This window comes from Apaloderma vittatum, unplaced genomic scaffold, assembly GCF_000703405.1.
Source record: "Apaloderma vittatum isolate BGI_N311 unplaced genomic scaffold, ASM70340v1 scaffold14429, whole genome shotgun sequence".
Classification (NCBI taxonomy): domain Eukaryota; kingdom Metazoa; phylum Chordata; class Aves; order Trogoniformes; family Trogonidae; genus Apaloderma; species Apaloderma vittatum.
This window is the reverse complement of record NW_009733621.1, coordinates 16,128-36,549: the sequence shown is the minus strand read 5'-3', so window position 1 is coordinate 36,549 and position 20,422 is coordinate 16,128. Positions and strand designations below refer to the sequence as shown.

Genomic DNA, 20,422 nt, shown 5'->3' with positions numbered 1-20,422 from the left:
CGCTAGTTATAAATGACATAAATATGCCATTTTGACTCTATGGTACCGATTGTCCCTCTGTGTTTGCACAGTCCTGTTTCTTTGGCATAGGCTTTGTGCATTAAATACATGTTTCCGGTCATATATATGTGAGATCTATTTAATTTGTATTTAATCTGTGTTTACCTGTGCAGTTTTATTAATCTGCATTTCCAAACAGAATTATTGTAGAACTCACAAGTGCTCTCTGCTCTCCTTTCCGATCCTACTCCAGCCGTGGGCAGCAGCCATCACTCCTTAAGCAGCTCAAGTGCTGAGGAAAGGATGTCCAGCCCCATCACTGATGCTGCCAACAGTTCGTCCACGTCTGCTGGCGATGGAGAGAGGACCCTGCGCTCGGTGACGGGTGGCACGCTGGCTGGTGGGACGGAGAGCTCCGCTTCCTACACCAAAACCACCAGCTCTCCAGGGCCAGCTTGGCCGGGATCGGTGGAGCCAAGCGGGGTGACCAACACCTCTGCCAGCAGCGATGCCTTCGCAACTGAGATGCTCTTCCCACATTCTTCCAAGATACCCACTTATTCTTCGTTCCAGAACGATCTCACAAGTAAGTTAGTGTCTCCCAGTGTACATTTGAGAAGGGGCAGGAATTCAGATTGTCCTGCATTTATCTGTGATATATACAAAGTTCTCATTCATTAGTACATGCAATGCCACTTGCGGGCTCGCTCCAGGGGATGTTTTCATCAAAGGACTCAAAGCCAGACCCTACCTCACTGGGGAGTTGCTCCAGAAGTGAAGCTGTGAACCTGATCAGGGAAACTGTCCAGTTTTGATAGTCGCATTATTATTTTGCATCTGAACTGGTTTATTTTGGGTGATACTTTCAGAAGCGTTTCATGGTGACCTAAGTCAATTGTAGAATTAAATCTAATTTTCAACACCCTATTCTTTATTTTTACAGATTGCTGAACTCATCTGAAACTTATCTGAAATTTGTATTATAAGATTGACTGCACTTTTTACACTAAATAATCTGATTTTTTTTCAAACTGACTGCTGCTCATGTAGAATTTCTTGACTGCAAACTTCTCAATCAATGAGTTCACGATAAGCTGCAAATTAACATAATGTAATGATTTTATCCTGCAGACACATGAAGTTCACCATGTCTAAACACAGACTGACTGAAGAAGATGGATATTCTTTAGCTGGGAATGGAGGATAAGAGGGAGAGGATATGAGTTTTGTAAATTATGAGTGATACAGTGAACAGATGGGTTTTCCCACTTAGCTTGCCTTAAAATATCACAGAAAGATAAGTGCCTAATTACATTAGAAAAACAATACTGGACGAACGGTGTTTTAGAAACCTGTATGTTTCACAGGAGCCTTATGTCTGTCCGAGTTCATGATTTTAGAATCAATTAAGTAGCACAGAGGACTCCTAACTTGATACCCGTGCTTGGATGGTGCTCTGAATTTTTAGAAGAGCAGGAGTTAGTTCACAGACAAGAACATTTTATGTATTTAGCAAGTGATTTTAATATGACATCAAAATACTTTCATATTGCTCTGGCTTTCTAATACATTTTGTCCTTTTACTTCAGGCTTTTCAAGTAGCCGTCAGCCAGTCAGTAGCATCGATGCTGAGAAAAGGACTTCGGTTTCTCATACGGATGGCATGTACATTTCAACCATATATACCAGAGGAGGAGAAAGGACCCTCCTGTCTATATCGAATAGCAGCACCTCTGCTGACTCCTCAGAGAGTTCCACCTTTTTCTCTGAAATTTCCAGCCCTTCTGATTCATCAAAATCTTCTGTGGCACAGGACAGGAGGAGCAACGTATCCAGTGATGGTGGTTTTGTTGAACCATCTACAGAGCCGCTGCTGGTGCACTCTTCCAAACTGGTGACTTCTGCTTCTGCAGGCAGCGTACAAAATACAGCTCTCTTCAGCACAGACTCTGAGTTGTTGACCACTCACAGATCATCTCTGTCTTCATCAGCATTTCCAGCCTCTTCCTCACTGTCATCACTGCATCACTCACTGCTGTCAACACCACCACCAACTTACCTGTTTGCATCATCAGAATCACCTGAGCCACTCTCATCCTCTGTGATGGCATCTTCACCCCCTCTGCAGGCTTTGTCGACCTCCATGCCCAATTCCTCATTGCTTTCCCCATCTTATTCATTAGCGTCTTTATTGCCTCTGTTTTCATCCCCATCGTCCGTTGTGCAGTCCAAGGACAGTGATCAAGCGAGCACCTCTGTCGCTACGACTGTGGTCAGGCGGGTGCCTTCCACAGCTGCCGTGGCTGGGAGCTCGCCCAGAGGGACCAACAAGCACAATGTCACGCATCAGCCTCAAATCAGCACCACCTTTACTTCCACTGGGTCCCCTTTCCCTGCAGGGCCCATGGAGCAGCTTGGTGGACATGTCGTGTCCATGTCCACTCCTGTGACAGTAACGGAGACCCAGAGGACCACCCAGAGGAGCAGCTTTGGGAAGGCAATGCCGCTGCTCACCACGGCCAGCGATGCCTCACAGGCTGGGCCGACAGATGCACCCCTTAGTTCCTCACCAAGTGCAACAAACCACAGTGTCGTTGTCCCCGTGGTGGCACTGACCACAGTGGAACCCGCTGTGCTGACAACACCGTCCAGTCACTTGCCAACCCCCGGTGATGCTAGCACCATGCAGGCCCACAGAGCTCCAACACCTGCTGCTACCAAGCACATGTATACCACTGGTAAAAGCACAGAAGCTGTGGATCCCACCACTGCAAGGCCTGGTAAAGTCACAGAGGAAAACATCCCTGTTACGAGTCCTTCTGAAGCCCCTCCAACCAGCAAGACCACAGTGAGCATTGCAACTACTTTGGCTGCCACCAAACCAACCACCGTTCTTCCATCGAGTAGCACAGTTGGGCTGAGGCTGTCATCTCCAGCAACAGGTAATGTGTCTAATGGCATTCATCAGTGGTGAGGCCTGGGGCGAGGGGGTCAGAAACACCTGGGTCCGCTTTAAGGGTCTTCAGTGGGTTGTGAGAGAGTTGGAGTTGTTCAGCCGGGAGAAGAGAAGGCTCTGGGGAGACCTTATAGGGGCCTTCCAGTACCTGAAGGGACTGCAGAAAAGCTGGTGAGCGACTGGTTATAAGGACATGTAGCAATAGGACTAGGGGCAATGGTTTTAAACTAGAGCAGGGTAGATTTAGTTTAGACGTTAGGAAGAAGCTCTGTATCATGAGGGCAGTGAAACACTGGCACAGGTTGCCCAGAGAGGTGGTGGAGGCTCCATCTCTAGAGGCATTCAAGATCAGGCTTGATGGAGCTCTGAGAAACCTGATCTAGTGAAAGGTGTCCCTGCTCACTGCAGACGGGATGGACTAGATGACCTATGACCTTTAAAGTTCCCTTCCAGCCCAACATATTCTATGATTCTGTGTATGGATGGGTGGATAACAAGTCTGTTGTCAGCAGAGTTTAAGAACTTGATCTCCATGTTGGTGCTTTTAAGCTGTCCTGCATTTAGCTAAAATCCCAGTTCTGTTTAGTGATTTTTACTTTCCAGTTTAGTGTCTTCTTAGAGGCTGCACGTTGTGAAGTTAGCAGCATGTTTTTGCAGACAGTGCCTGCTGCTAACAGTGATAACACCTGACGTTAAGCTGCAATTTGAGATTTTTAAGGAAATAAGGGTGACTGGCCTTCCAGGGAAGCATAGGATGTATTTTGTATTTGTTGGTTGGTCAACAATATCTATCAATGAGAAGCAGCAATTGACCAGCTCTTGATATTTGTGTTGGAACTTTTTCTATTATTATGACCTATGGCTGTTTTCTCCCAACCTCACTAAATAATCTCCTCCTCAAGGGCTTGTTGCATCTCCTCATAGTCTGAGTGCTGTAGTCTTGCTGAGTGTGTTGTTACAGTCATTTATTACAGTTGCCAGGCTCCTTAATTTCTCAAGTAAATACATTGACTGAGGTTTTTTAATGAATCAAATCAATTGTGTGTTTCAAGTTCAGGACCCTGGTCCTCATGCCACTGTAGGGTATTGTGTGTGCCTACTGCATTAATCTCAGTGAAATGCTGGCAATAGTATATATATTCCATCCAATAATTAAGTATTTAAAGGTTATTTCTCAGACTGATTGGTTTTAATTATAGCCATAGCTTCATACAGAAAAATTCACCGTAGGGAAATGGATTTTTTTCAATTGAAAAATTAAGGTAGCCTATCCTTTTTACCAGCTGATTCACACTTTTTGCCCAGTTACGCTTTCCTTTAAATACCGAGTTTTGCTATTTACCAGAATGCGAAAGATCCTTCTGCTGCCTTGGACATGGTTTTGTACATGGACACTCACTACCATGAGAGAAGAAGCTGCCGTGATCCCTTGTGTACAAAGGGCAGGACAGTACTGTGCAAAATGAAGGACAGCAAAGTGAAAGCTGACGTTTTAAAATCTGCCCACTCACTTCTGGCTGCTTAGGTCAGAGACACCAAACCTCCTTCTCGCTGATGCTGAGGTAGCCATGCCAGGCTGGTTGAGACAGGGACATTGGGTCTAGTGGTGTGTCCCGATGCGGAGGTCGACTCGGCACTGTCTGGTCTGCAGGGCCTGCCTGATGCCAGAGATTATCGCTGTGCTGTCAGAAATACAGAGATGGACTTTGCTCTTGTGCTTTGTGCTTTAACCACAAAGCCCATCCTCCTGCCCCTGCTGCAGTGCTCAACAGCAGCTACAGAATAGGTCCTAGTGGTGTGTAAGCTGTCTTTTAGTGCCTTGTCACCGACAAGTCCGCGGTCCTGCCTGCAGCCTGCCCTTGCATGTGTCTGGGACACGTGTTTGTTTGTGCTCGTGTGAGTCACGTGCCCAGCAAGAGGAGCATTTTTGACTAGGGTATGGTTTTTTTCAAAGGGAAATATTGGATATCTTCTCCAGAATTTGCAGTTTGAGTCGGCTAGTCTGTGAAGTGTCTGAGTCTACAGTCATTAATCCCCTGATGCTCCATATTTCACAGCTGGTGTCTGCTCGCCCAGCAGGAACTGCACTACGAGCGGTGGCACAGGCAGATGTCGCTGCTGGGACCATCCCCTGCCTGGCAGGAGGCTGCAGCCCCGGTAGAGGAGGTGACGGCAGCCAGGGCTGCCTCCACCGTTCCTGGGTAATCTCCAGCCTGCATCAGTGTTCAAGCACTAGCTTTGGATCATGGAAATGGGCTTGGATGACAAAGGCAGGACTAGTGAAGGAGCCCCTGCTTCCATGTCTAGCTCTGGCTCTTGAGGTCCCTTCTATGTTTTCTCCATTTTTAACTGTAGGGTTGTTTGTCTGTGAAAAGCACCCTGAGATCTGCAGATGAGCAGTTCTGTAGACAAGCTGGATGTTCATGTAAACATGGATCAACACTGGATCCCAAGAGCTTTGAATGCATATTCAGGAGAAAGTGATTTGTATTTATTCTTTCAGCTCAAGCAGAATAATTAAGGGCAGGATAAACGGTAAGTGCAACTGATGCAGTGGAGCATCTGAGAATGCTCAGGGGACCACAGAAGACGAGCCAAGTTGATCTTCTTTAGCCCAGCAGCTGAGGACTTTTGTGATTCTGTAACTATAGCCTGTGGTTTTTTCTGCGTTTGTAGATGTGGATAAATGTCTTTCCAACCCGTGTCCTGCATTGGCCACCTGCAACAACACCCATGGCTCCTATATCTGTCAGTGTCCTCTTGGATACGAGCTGGAAAAAGGAAAGTGCAATTTAGGTAAGAAAATAAAAGTTAAAAAAGGGGAGAAAAAAGATGGAAATAATTGTCTGTAATCTTCTACAATAAATTAACCTAGGCTCAGACTAGTTCAGGAGCTTAATGTTCCTCCCAACCACCACTTTTAGTGAGAGCCTTTGGCTGTTTGTACAAGTGCAGCATCTAATACCTGGTGTGTTGGGCTGCCTCGGGGAACAGGCGCAGTGATAGCTGAGGGCTTCCTAAAAACTCAGCAACAGAGCGGTGACCTCAGGCTTGTTGGTACGATCAGATGTGCCCCTTCTGTTCCTAATGTGTTTTAAAACCCTCAAAAAGCATTTAGCAGCTTATCGTGTAGCTCCCAGGCCTGCAAACCTGAGCGATGGAGAAGTGAGTGGGGCTATTGTGTAACCTGGCTTCAGTGGGATCAGCCATGTGCGGAAAATTAAGCAGCCGTGAAAGTCTTTGTAAGATCAAGGTCTTGTTTCATACCTTTAGCAGCACAGTTATTAGTTGGAGCTCAGATTCTGACCCCCTCCTTTCTGTCAGAGGACTCTCAATCTCAAGGATTTACAATGTCTCATTGTAAAGGGGAATTTGTTTTGCTGGAGTTTCTTCTGACCCTTAATCAGCGAGGATTAGAAGCATGGAAATTTTGCTAAGGAAACATGGGTGAGGTGTCCCTGAAGAGTGTTTTGAAACATTTCTTCGAGTTGGAATGTGTCAGCTTCTAATTTAGAGAGTTGTTTTGATTATGCCTTGAACTTGCTTACGGGCAGATTATATAAATACTGTGAAGGTGATTCTCATCTCATTTTTACCCAGAGTTGTTACATTAGAGCTGTCTGATATAAAATTTGTGGTGAAGATAGGCTCTGTGGATGGGAAAAAATGAGAAAGAATTGGAGGCTTTATAATGTTATCTGCAACCGTATTTGTTTTTCTGGTAGAACATGAAACTGGAGCTCTGAGTTCTCATTTTCGCTGAGTATCTCATGACACTTAATACAAGATTTAGGGATATTATCTCTCCAAGTCTGGACAACTCGGATTATTGCATTCTGCTGCCGTGAATCAAATATGAATCTAAGCACAGAAAAATGCATCTTTTGGACCTCTTTTCAAATGTCGTTGCTCATTCTGTCCAGCAATTTGAAAAATGAAAATATCCTTTCAACAGTGCTTTAATTTGACTTTTTGGGCTGCTTTCCTTTCATCGCAGGGAAGAGTAAGAGATTTGAGAATTTACTCCAAATTATTTTAAATAGCTTTGGTACCTGAAACTCTCTTGCTACTAAATTTACCCATCCCTCTGTGTGTTCAGGGATCCTTTTAAATTAGTCTGTTTCTGTACAAAATGTATGAAGGCTGTGGTGAAATGCTGGCTGTTCAGCAGCCTTGGGCTCCAAAATGTGACTGGGGCTGTAGGAACATCACAGTAAACCTTGGGAAAAATCCCACAGCTGGAACTCTACTGGGGCAGTGACTCTCAGATGTGAATTTTCTGTCTGCTGCGTGAAAGGGTTTTCCTTGCAGACAGTTCTGTTGTGTAAGATAGATGAAACTGCATCTACACATGGCACGGAGACATATTCTGATTAACTTGTCTTATTCTTCTTTTTAGTAAGAATATTTATTGGCCAGGTCCCCCTGAAAATTAACATGACCCATGGGAAGTACGCAGAGCTCCTCCACGTTGAGGGTGAAATCCTGGCGATGGTGAGTGTCATTGCTGGCACTTTGGGAACGCTGATGGGACAGGTCCCCTTTGCTCCTCTTACGGTTGTCGTGGAAAGCCACGAGACTCTGTAGTGTGGATTTAGACCATCCTGGTCTGCTGTAAGTAGGATGGTGAGATGTACACTTTTAAATCCCAGCACACTTCTCTCCCCTGCGTTGCCCAGCCTGTCAAGACAGTAGCAGAGAGATTAGTCTGTTTGAGACTTAGGGTAGCACATCTGCCCAGTAAATCCTGAAGCCCTTTTTGTGTTGTGGCTGTGTTCACACTTCTGTAGCCTCCTTTCTTTCTAAGTGTCTTCTGCCTGCATTGCTTTTTTCAGAGCTCAAAAGGGCATTAGGGCTCCTCCAAGGTCAAACGTTAAAACAGTAACTCTGGGTTTCATCGTTCATCAGTAAATCTCACAGGTGCTGGGGCAGGTTGGACTGCAGCTGGTGCCCCCTTGCTCTTAGCCAAACCCCATGGGATGAAGCCCAGCACACTCACCCAGACATACCTTCCTTTTGGTGGAGTTTCTCCGCCATGCTATTGCAACCGTGTAGCTCTCGGTCAGTTGAGAGCAAGCACTGGGTGAGCTGGTGGCTTCACCATACGCTGTGCCATCAATTGCTCCAAAAAGACCCCATTTATTTATTTTTTTTGCCAGATCGTTGCCTGCATGCCTTCATACTGTAAGCCGTTCCTGGACTGGCTGCAGTTCATCCCAACTCTTTTTGGAGCAGGTGATCTGGAGATGCTGCCAAGGGAAGGGGCAGCCAGTGTGTGTTGCCTTGATGCTGCCTGCACAGCTTGTACTGGGAACAAACAAACAGCTGTGTGGATCGAGGGAGAAAGAGGCTCCTTGGAGGGTGTGCAGCCTCTGAGAGCATTGCTTTGAGCTCAGCCCCACACGGGACTCTCTCACTGCTGGCTTCTGGCTCGTCCTCAGCCTTTGTGGTTGTTGCACAGTGGGGCGTCAGGCAAGCGCTCACATCAAAATCCTCAGGTCTTCGTTCCGGTCCAAGGCTGCTCAGTGGTGAATTCAGATGTCCCTTGCTGGCAACAGGACAGCACGTCTTTCTAGTGGAGCAGATGAGCTGCCGGGTTGCAGAGCCCCCTCGCCCTCAACAGGCAGCTGTGGTGAATGCTGGGGAGGGAGCTGGTGACCTAGGAGGACCATCCTGTGTGCTGGGCTACCTCCCTCCATCATCCCCTGGGGCACTAGTGGCTACTCTCTGCTTCCTTTGCAGCTCAACGCGTCGCTGTCGGGCTTGCCAGGGTACCACCACTCCACAGTTAAGGCCACCAGGTAAGGCTTGAATGATAAACTCAAATATTCGGGATGTTCAACTTGAGATCTACGTTCTCTGTTTTGAGTCAGTGCTGAGCTGGGTAACAGTCCAGTCCAATGGCAGCACAGGACATGGGGAATTCCTGGCCACCTTGCTCGGCTCTCCTGGTACCCTCCTCCTGGCCTGAGTGGCTTGGGGGCAGGCTTGTGAGCTGCCCACAAGGGGTTAATGGCTGGTTTCAAAGTGAACTACCAGCACCCCTTCTAGCCCCAAATTTACCTCTCTGTGTGTTTGTCCTGTTTTTAATGTCTGTTCCAAAGCTTGACTGTTTCAGTATTTATGCAATATTTTGTCTGTAATAAGCATCGCTTACATTAATAAGAGTCCTACGTATAATGTACATTAATAAGAGTACTATATATAAGGTGCTAATGATGACATCAGACTGACCTGTGGTACTCAGGGCTGTTTTGTTTTGTTTTCTGTTAGGGAGGCAAATTTTGTGCATGTTTCAGTGCAATCCACGTTCTCTTTAGCATCCAACGTGACTTTCTATGACGTTATCAGCAGTGTGAAAAGTTACATTCGAGCTTGCAAATCCCCCACCGAAGCCTGTCAGTTCATGTCGAGCCTGAAACCACTCCACAGAGGTAAAGAGCATCTGGAGGGACTGCGGCAGGAGGGGAAAGGGATGTTTTATTTGGCTTCTTTTATAACAGGAGGAGAAAGATTTTGATGTTTAGAAAACCCCCTCTAAATCTTTTTTATCCTATTTAAATGGGAGTCAAGAGCCTCACAGTACAAAAGGGACGCAGATACTGAGCCTTATCTCCACCACATGTGTGAGAAATCTGACTCTCTGAAAACATTGTGCATCACAGGATTAAAGGCATTGTAGGGCAGCCTTTCATCTCCGGGATGTGACACCGGGCCCTGGCCAGATCAAAAAACCCTAAGTCTTAATTCCACCCACACAACTGGGAGCCGGGGAGCCGGTGTGAAAGCCAAGAGACAAAAACCACCCAGTGAGGTCGTTTAGAGCCACAGGAGGCTATGTGGGGAGCTCCTCTCTCCCGCCTGCCCGATTTCAGTGTTACAAGATGTAAAAATGGCTCACAGTAAAGAGCTTTTCATTTCTGCACTGAATCCTCTGCCCGCGAAAAAGGAACTTGGGTACAGCACAGAGAGACCTGAAGAACCACATCAGCATTGTGTGGGACCTTCTCCAGGTGGACCCGTCGGTGGTGCTGGCCCTCTGCCCTGCATCTCCCGGCCCTCGCTTAGGGAGCGGTAGGGGAGGTTTAGCTGTGGGAGGTACCGGCAGGATGCAGGGAGTGAGCACCCTTGAAAGGTGGGCTCCTGCAAGGAAACTTCTGTGGCTTTGGGGTTTGAGACTTCGAGATTTGGCCTTGGGGACGAAGGGCGGCAGCAATTAACGTGGGTGTAGTGGGAAACCCTTCAGATCATTTTGGCAATGTAAACATGAAGATGAGAAATTTAGCGTGTGCTTTTTTTTTAACATGCCACATTTTAAAGCCCACGCTCTGCCATGGATTGAATTAAATTATTTGGTAGACCCGCTCAGATTATGTCTAGCCATTACCTCCGATACAATGCTTCTGGTAAAGTCTACTTCTAATCTGAAGTAAAAGGAATAAGAAACAAATTACGTTGTTGTCTAAGTACTTAAAAGAAAATATGTCAGATTAAAAAAAAAAGAAATTATGAATCTGGCAAGGAGAGGTTTATAAAATGTGATTGCCAAATGAGTGATACGGTTTCCATAAAATCCTATTTCTCAAGAATACTTTTTCATTTGTTCATTCCATTTAGTCTGACCTCCCAGAAAAAAAACGTAAATGTAAATTTGGTGACACAATTTCCATCATTTAGCCACAGTTTTGCTGAATGCTCATTGTAACAAATCTGGCTTTCTAAAGTAAAACACTGCTTCAAAGTAATGTAAATGAAAGTACAAATTCTTTGTTTGAAAAATGAAAAAATATCGTGCTTAATACTGAAATGGAAAAAGATTTTTGGGGGCTGAGCAAAATATTTTGCTCGATATAAACTTAGAAATTGATTTGTTGAACTGTCTCAAGGGGTGAACGTGTTTCAGCTTGAGCCAAACCAAATTTTTCTTTTTCATTTCCCCTTCTGCCTCTGAGCTGGAACATCTATTATTCTCCCCCTCTGTTTGCCTGTACAAATGACGGTAGGTACTCAAGAAGTGGTGACATAGTGTAATGCTGACTGTCTCCTACTGGAACAAATATTATTTTAAAAGGAAAGAACCGAATGTGATGCCTGGGGAAACAAATACGCGTAACGGTGGGTTCAGAGAGAACCGCGCTGATGTTGGCCGCCTCTCCCCCCAGTTGGCAGCTTGTGCAAGCAGAAGGACCCCGAGTGTGACAAGGAAACTTCTGAATGCACCGACTTCGATGGAGTCGCGCTCTGCCAGTGCAAAAGCGGATACTTCAAATACAACAAGATGGACCACTCCTGCAGAGGTATTGTTCTTTACGTGGTGTTTTTTGCCTGGATTTCTGCTTAAACATTTCGTTCCAGTGGAAATGAGTGTGTGTGTATCACTGTGCATGCAAGAAGCTCAGTGTTATGCATAAATATTAGCAGCTCAAGTTTCTTTTATTTAGTTAGGGGACTTTTCAGCAGACACTGAAGATACAGTCTCTCTCTCTAGGAATAATATTATCTCTTTCTGAGGCACGCTGTGAGTCACAGTGATTGAGAAGGGGGAGAGAAGGGCCTGACAGCTTTGGGCTCCAGTTCAGTGGCACAGAGCAGGGATGACGTGCGTCTGCTCCTGTTTTGATTTTGTGCGAACTCTCAGCAAACTTAGAAGCGCTTTAAACTCACAAACTTATATTAATACATCATCAGTGTTTTTAAAATAAGTATCTGAAAATGATTACGAATTTATGTTACAGCTCGTTTCCCAGTAGAAATTTTAAGCTTAAGGGTTAGATTATTTTTTAGCTAATCCTCAGATCATGAAATGATTTTTGCTGATTTTGCTGTATTTTAAACAAGGACTTTGTCTGTGTGCCAGTGGTCAGAATGACTTCTTATAGGATCAGGGTGTCCGTTCCCTAGTTCCAGCAGTTGTTGTAGGGCTTCTTAAGAAATTCAGTTTTCTGATGACATATCAATAAGAGTTGCAGTAGTGGCTATATATTGCTTCTGGCAGTGTCTTGCTGCTGAAATAGGAGGAGATGATTTGTCAATTCAAAATCTAATCGGAGAGAGAGTGAGAAAAAATGTGCCTGGAAATAACTCAGGTATTGCAGGCTCTGAGATGGGCATCTCGGAGCACCAGGTCATGGTCCTGCTTCTCCTCCACTCTGTGTCTCCAAGCGAAACTTTTTCCCATTGTATTTTCCTTCTCTCCCTTCATCTTGGGGGAAGGATTTAAATTAGGAAATACTGACCATCTCTACTGACTCCTGAGAGGCAGAGAAGGTCTTTAGTAGTGAGTGAGCAGCTGAGCTGAAACCTGGGAGGCTTTTGCCCAATTCTTGCTCCATCATCAATGGTGGGGATCCAGAGCAAGTTACTCCACTTTTCTCATCTGTGTCTCTTGCCAAGCAGTGTTACGAAGAAAAATACCTGAAGGGCTGTGAGATACTCAGATGCAATGGTTTGCAGAGGGTTAAGAGATCTAACATCTTGTACATGTACAACTTGTGGGTCTTGTTTGCTGTACAAAATATAAAAAACTCTCTCTACACACAAGGAGGCCTCAATTCTACTTTCAGCTTGCTGCTGTCAGTAGGAAGCATATTACTGAGCACTGACTGCTCACTGCTGTCAGTAAGAAGCACTTACTGAGTGTCTGAAGGACAGGGTTGGTGTGGGATTTAGGCTGCAGAGCAGTGGCGTGAGGGTAGCACCGGCTGCATGGTGCCATGTTCCAGCGAGGTGCCAGGTTTTCAGCATCACTTTGTTCCCAGCTGGGTAGGCCAGGCAGTAGGGATTTTTAAAGTTTTTTTCAAAACCGAGGAACAGCCCTCATTTGATATTTAGGGCTATTTTCTGGTAAATATAGCATACAATAATGCAGCCTCTTTGAACATTTCTGCCCTCTTAGTGACTAAACAGGAACTGAGGTCTCTTGAACATCCAACCCTCATTGTGGATTGTGAAAATATGGTACAGTAACTCAATTATAGTATTTGCAAAGAGGGAAATGGCTATTGTGCTGCCCTGTCCGATCACTCTGTGGGAAGGTGAATATGGCTGGGAGAGCTTCTAGGGCATGGGAGATCAGCTGCCCTGACCCCCAGGGATTGTTCTGTCCTGCCTTGTGGTGTCTGTCCCCTGGGACGTGCTTGAAAAAGCATCCCCTGGACCCAAGAATAGTTACATCTCTAAGCCACAAGAGTTTCAACGTTTTGGCAGTGGTACTGACCTGGTTCTCTCTGGATCCTTGCTGGTTTTCAACCTTTCCTTTCAACCTATCTTCAGGGCTGTTTTAGAAACAAGATGACAAATCCAATGTGCTGTACAAGAGCCTGGTATTTTTAATAGTACAGAGCATTTCTGCAGCGAAGCAAGGAGCAACAAAGCAGGTTTTCAAAGAGACCCCTGAGTCTCTTTTGGTAAGGAAAAGGCAAAGAAATTCCAAGTAGAAAAGCAAAACTTGATAGCTTTGCTTGGCCCCTGACACTTAAGCCTTTCCTCCATTCCCTGCTCATGTCTGAAAGCTCTCCTGGGAGAACATTCAAAGGAGCAGGAAAGATGCCAGAGGAAGAAAGCAAGGTGACAGGAAAAGGCAGGGTGAGGAGAGGAAAAGATGTAAGCACTGAGTGCTTAGGTGAGACAGAGAGATCGTAGAATCATAGAATGTTCGGGGTTGGAAGGGACCTCTAGAGATCATCTAGTCCAACCCCCCTGTCAGAGCAGGATCACCCAGAGCAGGTCACACAGGAATGTATTCAGGTGGGTTTTGAAAATCTCCAGAGAAGGAGACTCTGCAACCTTCCTGGGCAGCCTGTGCCAGGGCTCTGTCACCCTCACAGTAAAGAAGTTTCTCCTCATATTGAGGTGGAACTTCCTATGTTATAACTTACACCCATTATTTCTTGTTCTATTGCTGGACAGCACTAAGAAGAGATTGTCCCCTTCCTCTTGACACCTACCCCTCAGATATTTATATACGTTAATGAGATATATGTCCAGGATCCTGCTCTTCCTCTTTACTGCCCCTGTAGCCTCCTGGCCCGAGAGCTGTGTGCCGATGGGGTCCCAGGGCTGCTCCTGCCCAAGGCACAGCTCCAGCTTTGAGACCACTCGAAGAGTTTGTGTCCTGCACACGTTATCAGGCAGGGGCTGAGGGGGTGCCATCAGACTGGGCTCTGCAGGCTCCTCCCAGCTGGGGCTGAGGCTGGGGTACACAGGCCTGCTGCGCTCGTAGAGAAGGCAACTCCAGCGAGCTGTCAGGGTGGTGCCTCCCTCCCCTTCACTGCCGATTTCTTGTGGCTCGCTTTGGTAAAACATTTGCTCAATAATGTTTTGGGTCTGCTCTTGTTAGCGACTGAAAGGAGCAACACCATCGGTCTCATTTTGCTAATTCTTTGGTGTTACGAATAGGCCAGGCAAGGATCCTTTGGGATTTACTAGTCTTGCCCTGGCTGTTTGTTGACTGAGGCTCTTAACTCTTGTCCGGTTATGTCTGGTCTCGTCCTTGACTTCAAAGAAACCATCTTGGAGAGAGAAAAATGAGTCCTGATGAGGATGCAGCAGGAGAGCTACATAAAGAGCCTCACACTCCTCATCCCCAGCTCTGGGGAAATAAATGAAGTGAAAGGGGTGGTGGAGGAGCAGCGAGGCAGAGAAAGGTGTGCAAGACCAGCTATTGTGGACATTTCCCCTCCCCATCATAATTAATGCCAGTTACTACATCAAGTCTATGCCCAGACCTGCAATATTTATGATGCGAGCACATCGCTCATCTGCGTGCACATACCCCACGTGCCCAAAAATGGCCTGCTGGGTGACATGAGATGCCTAGTAAATGGTATGTAGGCAAGCAGTACGTCCATACAACCACGAGCGAGGCTGGGCGTCCAAGAGCAGAGTGCCAGGCACACCATGGGTTGTGTCTCCTTGAAAGCAGAGACTTGGGCAGAGCTGTGAGAGGGGTCTGGTGGGTAACAACGAGGTCCCCAGCTCTGGCTTGTAAGGCTAATGTGGTCCCTGGGTGGATTTAGTGGGCACGGGCAGTCAGAAAAGGGGAAGTTTTGTTGTCCCTAGACTTGTGGTATCTGTTTCTGGAAACCAGAAATCAAAAGGGTCAACGAGAACCTGTGAGTGATCAGAAAAAGAAAAAAGGGACTCAAAGATCTCAGTGCACTTTGCTTTATAAAAGGCAAAGGAGTGATTTGATGGTCAGGCAGAGAAATGTGGTCGTATAACTTTTTCCAGCCCAGCAAGCAAACACCCAAAGGTTGGAATTTGACACTGGGATAGTTTGGACCAGAAAGAAGGTGAATGTTTTTAATGGCTGGAGAAATTAACTTTATGAGCATCTGACCTAGGGTTGTGGTTGATTGTCTGTCACTGAAAATATTAAAATCAATCTTGGATGGTTCTCTAAAATGTAGCTCTGGTTCAAATATTTGATTTGAAACTGGAATTAGATTTAGGGAAGTTCTGTGACCTGTGTTATGAGGAGGAGGTCACAGTCACATTACTCCCTGCTGGCATCAATATCGTTTGTTATTGGTACTGGAAGAGCTATAAACTTCTGAATCCAGCCAGAATCCTAGTGCTCTCTTTTGGTTTACTGTGATATTACCAGCTCATCCTAATGGACAACGTTATACATTCGTCCTTCTTTTCTTCCTTCCCTCCCTCCTGTGCTAAGTGTTTCTGCAGCACTGGCTGTGCTGGAGGGAGGGGAAAAGGCGGCTGGTGTGCTGGGAGCAGCAGAGGAGGAGGAGGAGGGGGCTTTGCTGCAGCTTACCTGGGACTTCAGCTGGAAGCCCCCTCCTCTCCCTGCAGATTTCCTTGCACTTGCTGGGGCTAGAGAGTGCCCGAGCTTTTGGCTGCGGGTTGGTTCTCCCTATGATTAGAGAGCAAGGCAGGGAGAAGAGGGCTTGTTTGCTGCTGTCTCACCGTTTTTTTAAGCATATGGTACTTGAAAGGGAAAAAAAAAATGAGCATTTTTGTTTTCACTTAACAATCTAGCTGTATTTCCTGTGGAGTGTCCTGCAGGGGTTTTCCAGACCCCTGGGTGATGTCTTACAGACCCCCAAGGGCTTCTGCATGTGCTGGCCCTGGCTTGTCCCTCTGCCCAAAGCGACTCCATCCATATCACTCCTGCTCAGGTCTTTGAGCGACCACCTGCGCTGCCCCTGTGAAAGACAACAGCTCTGCAGGAGCTCTGGTGGAACCGTTGCTGAGGAAAGTGGCGATCTTCTCAGTAATTTGAAGCTTGTAATTGTATGATTTTTTTTAGTATCACCTTTGCTACTTAGCAGAAGGCTAGTATGACTTTCTCAGATAATTCAGTCATTAGATAGCTGTCCATACGCACAGAAGTTATTTTATTTTGAAGCAATGGTTTCAGTTTTTCACCAGTGTTTTGTACACAGCTGTTTTCTGGGTTATTTAGACCTGGTAAATTTAATAAGTATTGTATAGTGAAATGTATTTCAAAATTTGATTTAGCTCCGAATTTGAAAGACAAGAACAAAAAATGGCACGAGACAAAATATAACACACCACTTTGGGTTACCCGTGCTGTGTTTGCATGACATTTTGCTGCAATGCTAACATTTAAGTCGTTAATAATGTGTATCAGTGCTAAAGTAGCAATGTTCAAATGGAGTTTCAAATCAAAAACTGGAGGCACTTGTGGAGCTTTTACGCAGCTGTTCCATGGGAAGCAGTGCGAATGTGCGGTGAGTTCCCATTAGGACAAGAAGGGTTTCTGCTGGGAATTGCATTACCTGGTGCCCGCCTTGTGCCAGGCTCTTGGCAAGCTCTGCCGGGAAGCCCTGAAATGGTCCTGTCAAAGGCAGCAGGAGGTGAATTTAAGTGTGGGGTTTTTGCCTAAACCAGAGCAGGTACTGTGTCACATTTGAGAGCGTTGCGGTGCCGGCAGCACGGGCTGGCTTGTGGGTCCCCAAGGTTGGTCTGAGGTGAGGCTGCCGTGGGAGATGCCTGCCCTGCACCAACCACTACGCGGTGCTCATGGCCCTTTTCTTCTCTGTGGTTTTAGCCTGCGAAGATGGATATAAGCTGGAAAACGAGACCTGTGTGAGGTATGGTCACTGGTTTGCCCTCCTATTACCCCACCGTCCTTAATACTGCTGTGGTGACCTGTGGGCACAACTAAGCCGCTGAAACTCTCATTGTTTTCTGTTACCAGCTGCCCGTTTGGTTTAGGTGGATTCAACTGTGGAAACCGTAAGTACCAACTCTAGTGTCTTTTCATTTCCACAATGTCAGAAGTGGGAAATTTGAAGCAAGTAATTGCAAATCACTATGTCTAAAATATAGCAGGTACACACTACTCCTGTCAGGGGTTTTATTTCTTCATTTTCTGTTGAAAATTATTTTGTTGACCACCTTTGATAAAGTTGACTTAATGTTATCTCCTAAGGAAAGATCTCCTTTCTCTGGATATGCTGTTGTGATAGGACACGTAGTAGTCACTCTTAAAGCAAGATATTTGGAGATGAATCCATGATATATTTTTGGAATTATTCTGGTCTATCAGTAAAGGGAATCCATCCCCTAGGGAAACAAGAGCCTGTTCCTCCTTCAGCATTTCACTTGTAAATTTAAGGCAATATTGCTTACAGAGGGAGGAGGGATGAGAAATAAACAGTTAATCCCTTTGCATGAGGACATATTTACTTTAGTGTTTACAACCACATCACTGTTTCTAAGTGAGTCTCCGTTTTTCCCATCTGTAGCATATCAGCTCATCACTGTGGTGATCGCCGCTGCAGGAGGAGGACTCCTGCTCATCATGGGCATAGCACTGATCGTCACCTGCTGCCGGTAGGTGCCACCGCTGGCTTGCATGGCATCACACGTGAACCCTGAAGGTCCAAAACATTGAAAAACGTGAAAACATAGGATAGCTGAGCAAGTGGGTTAATCAGAGATACTGCAGTATTGCATTGTGCTTTCATTTCAGGCATTTGGTTTTTTTCCCCCAGCAATCACGCTGAAAAAGTCAACTCGGTGTCTTCTAAGGATGCCCATGGCAATCATGTCCTATAAGGGTGAGGATGCAAAGGAGTCCTTCCCACTCAGAGCTGTAAGACAGCCAGGGACCAGTCTCCAAAAATCCAAGCTACATAGAAAGGAGAAGTTAAGTCAACAGGAGGGCTTACTGGCCATTGCTCAAGTGGTGTTTAAGTGTATTTAAGGCTGTTTTTAACTACCTTTGTGGACAAGTCCTGCACGTGCTCTCACTGTGTGTGTCTCTCCCTCTCAGATGCACACATACATGTATATACACAGTTCCTGTACAAGAAGGTAGCTTTGGACTACAGGCTTCATGATTTACGTATCATGAAAAGGACTGTCTTGCAGTAACACCATCTCTCTCCCTCGTTCCAGCCCCTTGATCTAGGATTTCAAAGCTCTGTGATTAAAGTCAGCAGCTGGATTTATCAGTAACATAGACGTGCCAGTGGTTTGGCTGGCACAGTGCTGTGTGCTTATTCCCCCATGTTTTGAGCCAGGAGGACACCAGAGGTTATACCATCTCCATCCTTGGAGATTTGAAATCCCAGCAGATAATGCCTTGAGTAGCATGACCTCTTATCTGACTTTCCCGTGGAGTTGAAGATTGGACTGTAGCCCTTCTGAGGTGATCTTTGTTCCCAGACAATGTTCATAACATAAAGTAAATCTCCTATCATGTCAGAAGTGCATACACAACAGCGGAGTATGTTGTATGTTTTCACTTTCCTTCATTCTTTTATAAACAGGAAGAGTAAAAATGACATAAGTAAACTCATTTTCAAAAGTGGAGATTTCCAGATGTCACCATATGCTGAATACCCAAAGAACCCTCGGGCTCAGGAGTGGGGCAGAGAGACCATCGAGATGCAGGAGAATGGAAGCACCAAGAACCTGTTGCAGATGACAGATGTGTATTATTCGGTATCTATCCATAGCTTAACTGTTAACCCTTGGTGCCTGATGCAGTTCATGCACAGCATGAAGGGAAATAATCCTCCTTCCTTCTTCCAGTGAGAATGAGAGATTTGGAAATGTAAATGCATTTTCTATTTTTTTTTTAACTGGCAACGAGAAAGGGGAACTTTTTTTGTAAGCAGTAGGTGATGAGGGCTTTGCATGGATCTGATCTGTAACGGATCAAACCAAGTGGCTTGATGTTATTTGCTGGGTAAAAGGATTGTACAGTCTTGCTCTTTGATATCAAAGTTCCTCAACCAGGTGTCCCCAGGAGATTTACTTAAGTAAGGTGAGGGAAGAGAAAGGAAGGTCAAATCACTTTGTATTTCCCTGTATTTCACATGTAATTCAAGTGCCTGTGTTGAGATGGTACGTACCTATGGTTAATGGGGAGAGAATTGCTCTCAGGTAATACTCAAAGCAAGAGACTAATTTGGATTTTCTAGAAGCATTTTCTTTAAGGATAGCTCTTGGACAATATCCTTTGCGTTAGAGTTATTTCAATACCTGAGGTCATCGGCTTTTGGATTAAAAATTAACCGTGCACTTAGACTGTGCTTGGAGGAGTCAGGTAAACTTCAAGTCTGCTGATTGGCAAAATGCTGAAACTAGATTGCATCAGAATAATCCCTTCAGGTGATGTATAACTCCCACAGTAAAAATCATTCTAGGTTATAGAGATCATTAGCAATCACAGTGTTCCTTAGCTGCTGAAATAACTGCTGGGAAAGGTGGAAAGGCTGTAACTGAAGAAGGATCTGATTGTGAAAATAAGACCCTTTTTATTTTTTTTTTCTGCTAATACAGCCAACTGGACTGAGAAATCCTGAACTGGAAAGAAATGGACTTTATCCTCCCTACACTGGTTTGCCTGGATCTCGACATTCATGCATCTACCCTGGACAGTACAATCCATCCTTCATTAGTGATGAAACCAGAAGAAGAGACTATTTTTAGTGGGGAGTGGAGAGGGAGTGGAAGGTTGACACAGTTTTGTGGCCCTTGATCCCCAGCTACAATCTATCTCCTGGGTGGTTCAGCCCACATCAGTCTTACTCTTCCCGTTCAACAGGAAGGACTTTGAATTTCATAGCAAGCATCACTGCCCTGAGGAACCGTTACACCTGCTGAGCAGCAGAGAGAAGGAGGAGGGAATGCCTCAAGTTGTACGTCACTAAAAGACCCAGATGGCAGTTAACACATGTATTCCAGAGTTGTTCTGAGCTGCTGCTTCACCCTTTACGCTACACGGCAAGCATGGATTAGTACAGGCAGATGAACTGTGCCCAGCACTCTGCATTGAATACCACTAGGGAGTGTTTTGTTTACAAATCTTGTTCACTGTTGACTGTGCTTGTCTTCGTAGCCAACCTTCATGCAAAAATTCACTGTGCAGCTGCTTTTCATAGAGCAAGTTTGTCCACTCCCTTTTACGTTGCTGCATTGCTTTCTGTTTCGTACACCACAAGGAAACTTGCTTGTCCTCTGGCCCTC

The 20,422-nt window shown here is 45.6% G+C and overlaps 1 protein-coding gene across 1 annotated transcript; it reads left to right on the top strand.

Moving 5' to 3' along the window:
- Window positions 1-303: 303 nt before the first annotated feature.
- Window positions 304-19,885, top strand: HEG1 (heart development protein with EGF-like domains 1). Its single transcript, XM_009875985.1, has 13 exons — window positions 304-586; window positions 1,590-1,894; window positions 2,228-2,942; window positions 5,633-5,746; window positions 7,356-7,450; window positions 8,699-8,757; window positions 9,230-9,390; window positions 11,119-11,253; window positions 16,989-17,031; window positions 17,139-17,176; window positions 17,689-17,776; window positions 18,718-18,892; window positions 19,736-19,885. The coding sequence occupies exons 1-13, from the start codon at window positions 304-306 to the stop codon at window positions 19,883-19,885; spliced, it is 2,361 nt and encodes a 786-aa protein (XP_009874287.1).
- The last annotated feature ends 537 nt before the right edge of the window (window positions 19,886-20,422 follow it).

Bases quoted from the DNA above. Each gene is read 5' to 3' on its own strand.
- HEG1 (XM_009875985.1), top strand. From the start codon at position 304: ATGTCCAGCCCCATCACTGATGCTGCCAACAGTTCGTCCACGTCTGCT. The intron at 1,895-2,227 runs GTGACTTCTGCT...TCCGTTGTGCAG, and splicing joins TGGTGCACTCTTCCAAACTG to TCCAAGGACAGTGATCAAGC. The intron at 11,254-16,988 runs GTATTGTTCTTT...CTGTGGTTTTAG, and splicing joins GATGGACCACTCCTGCAGAG to CCTGCGAAGATGGATATAAG.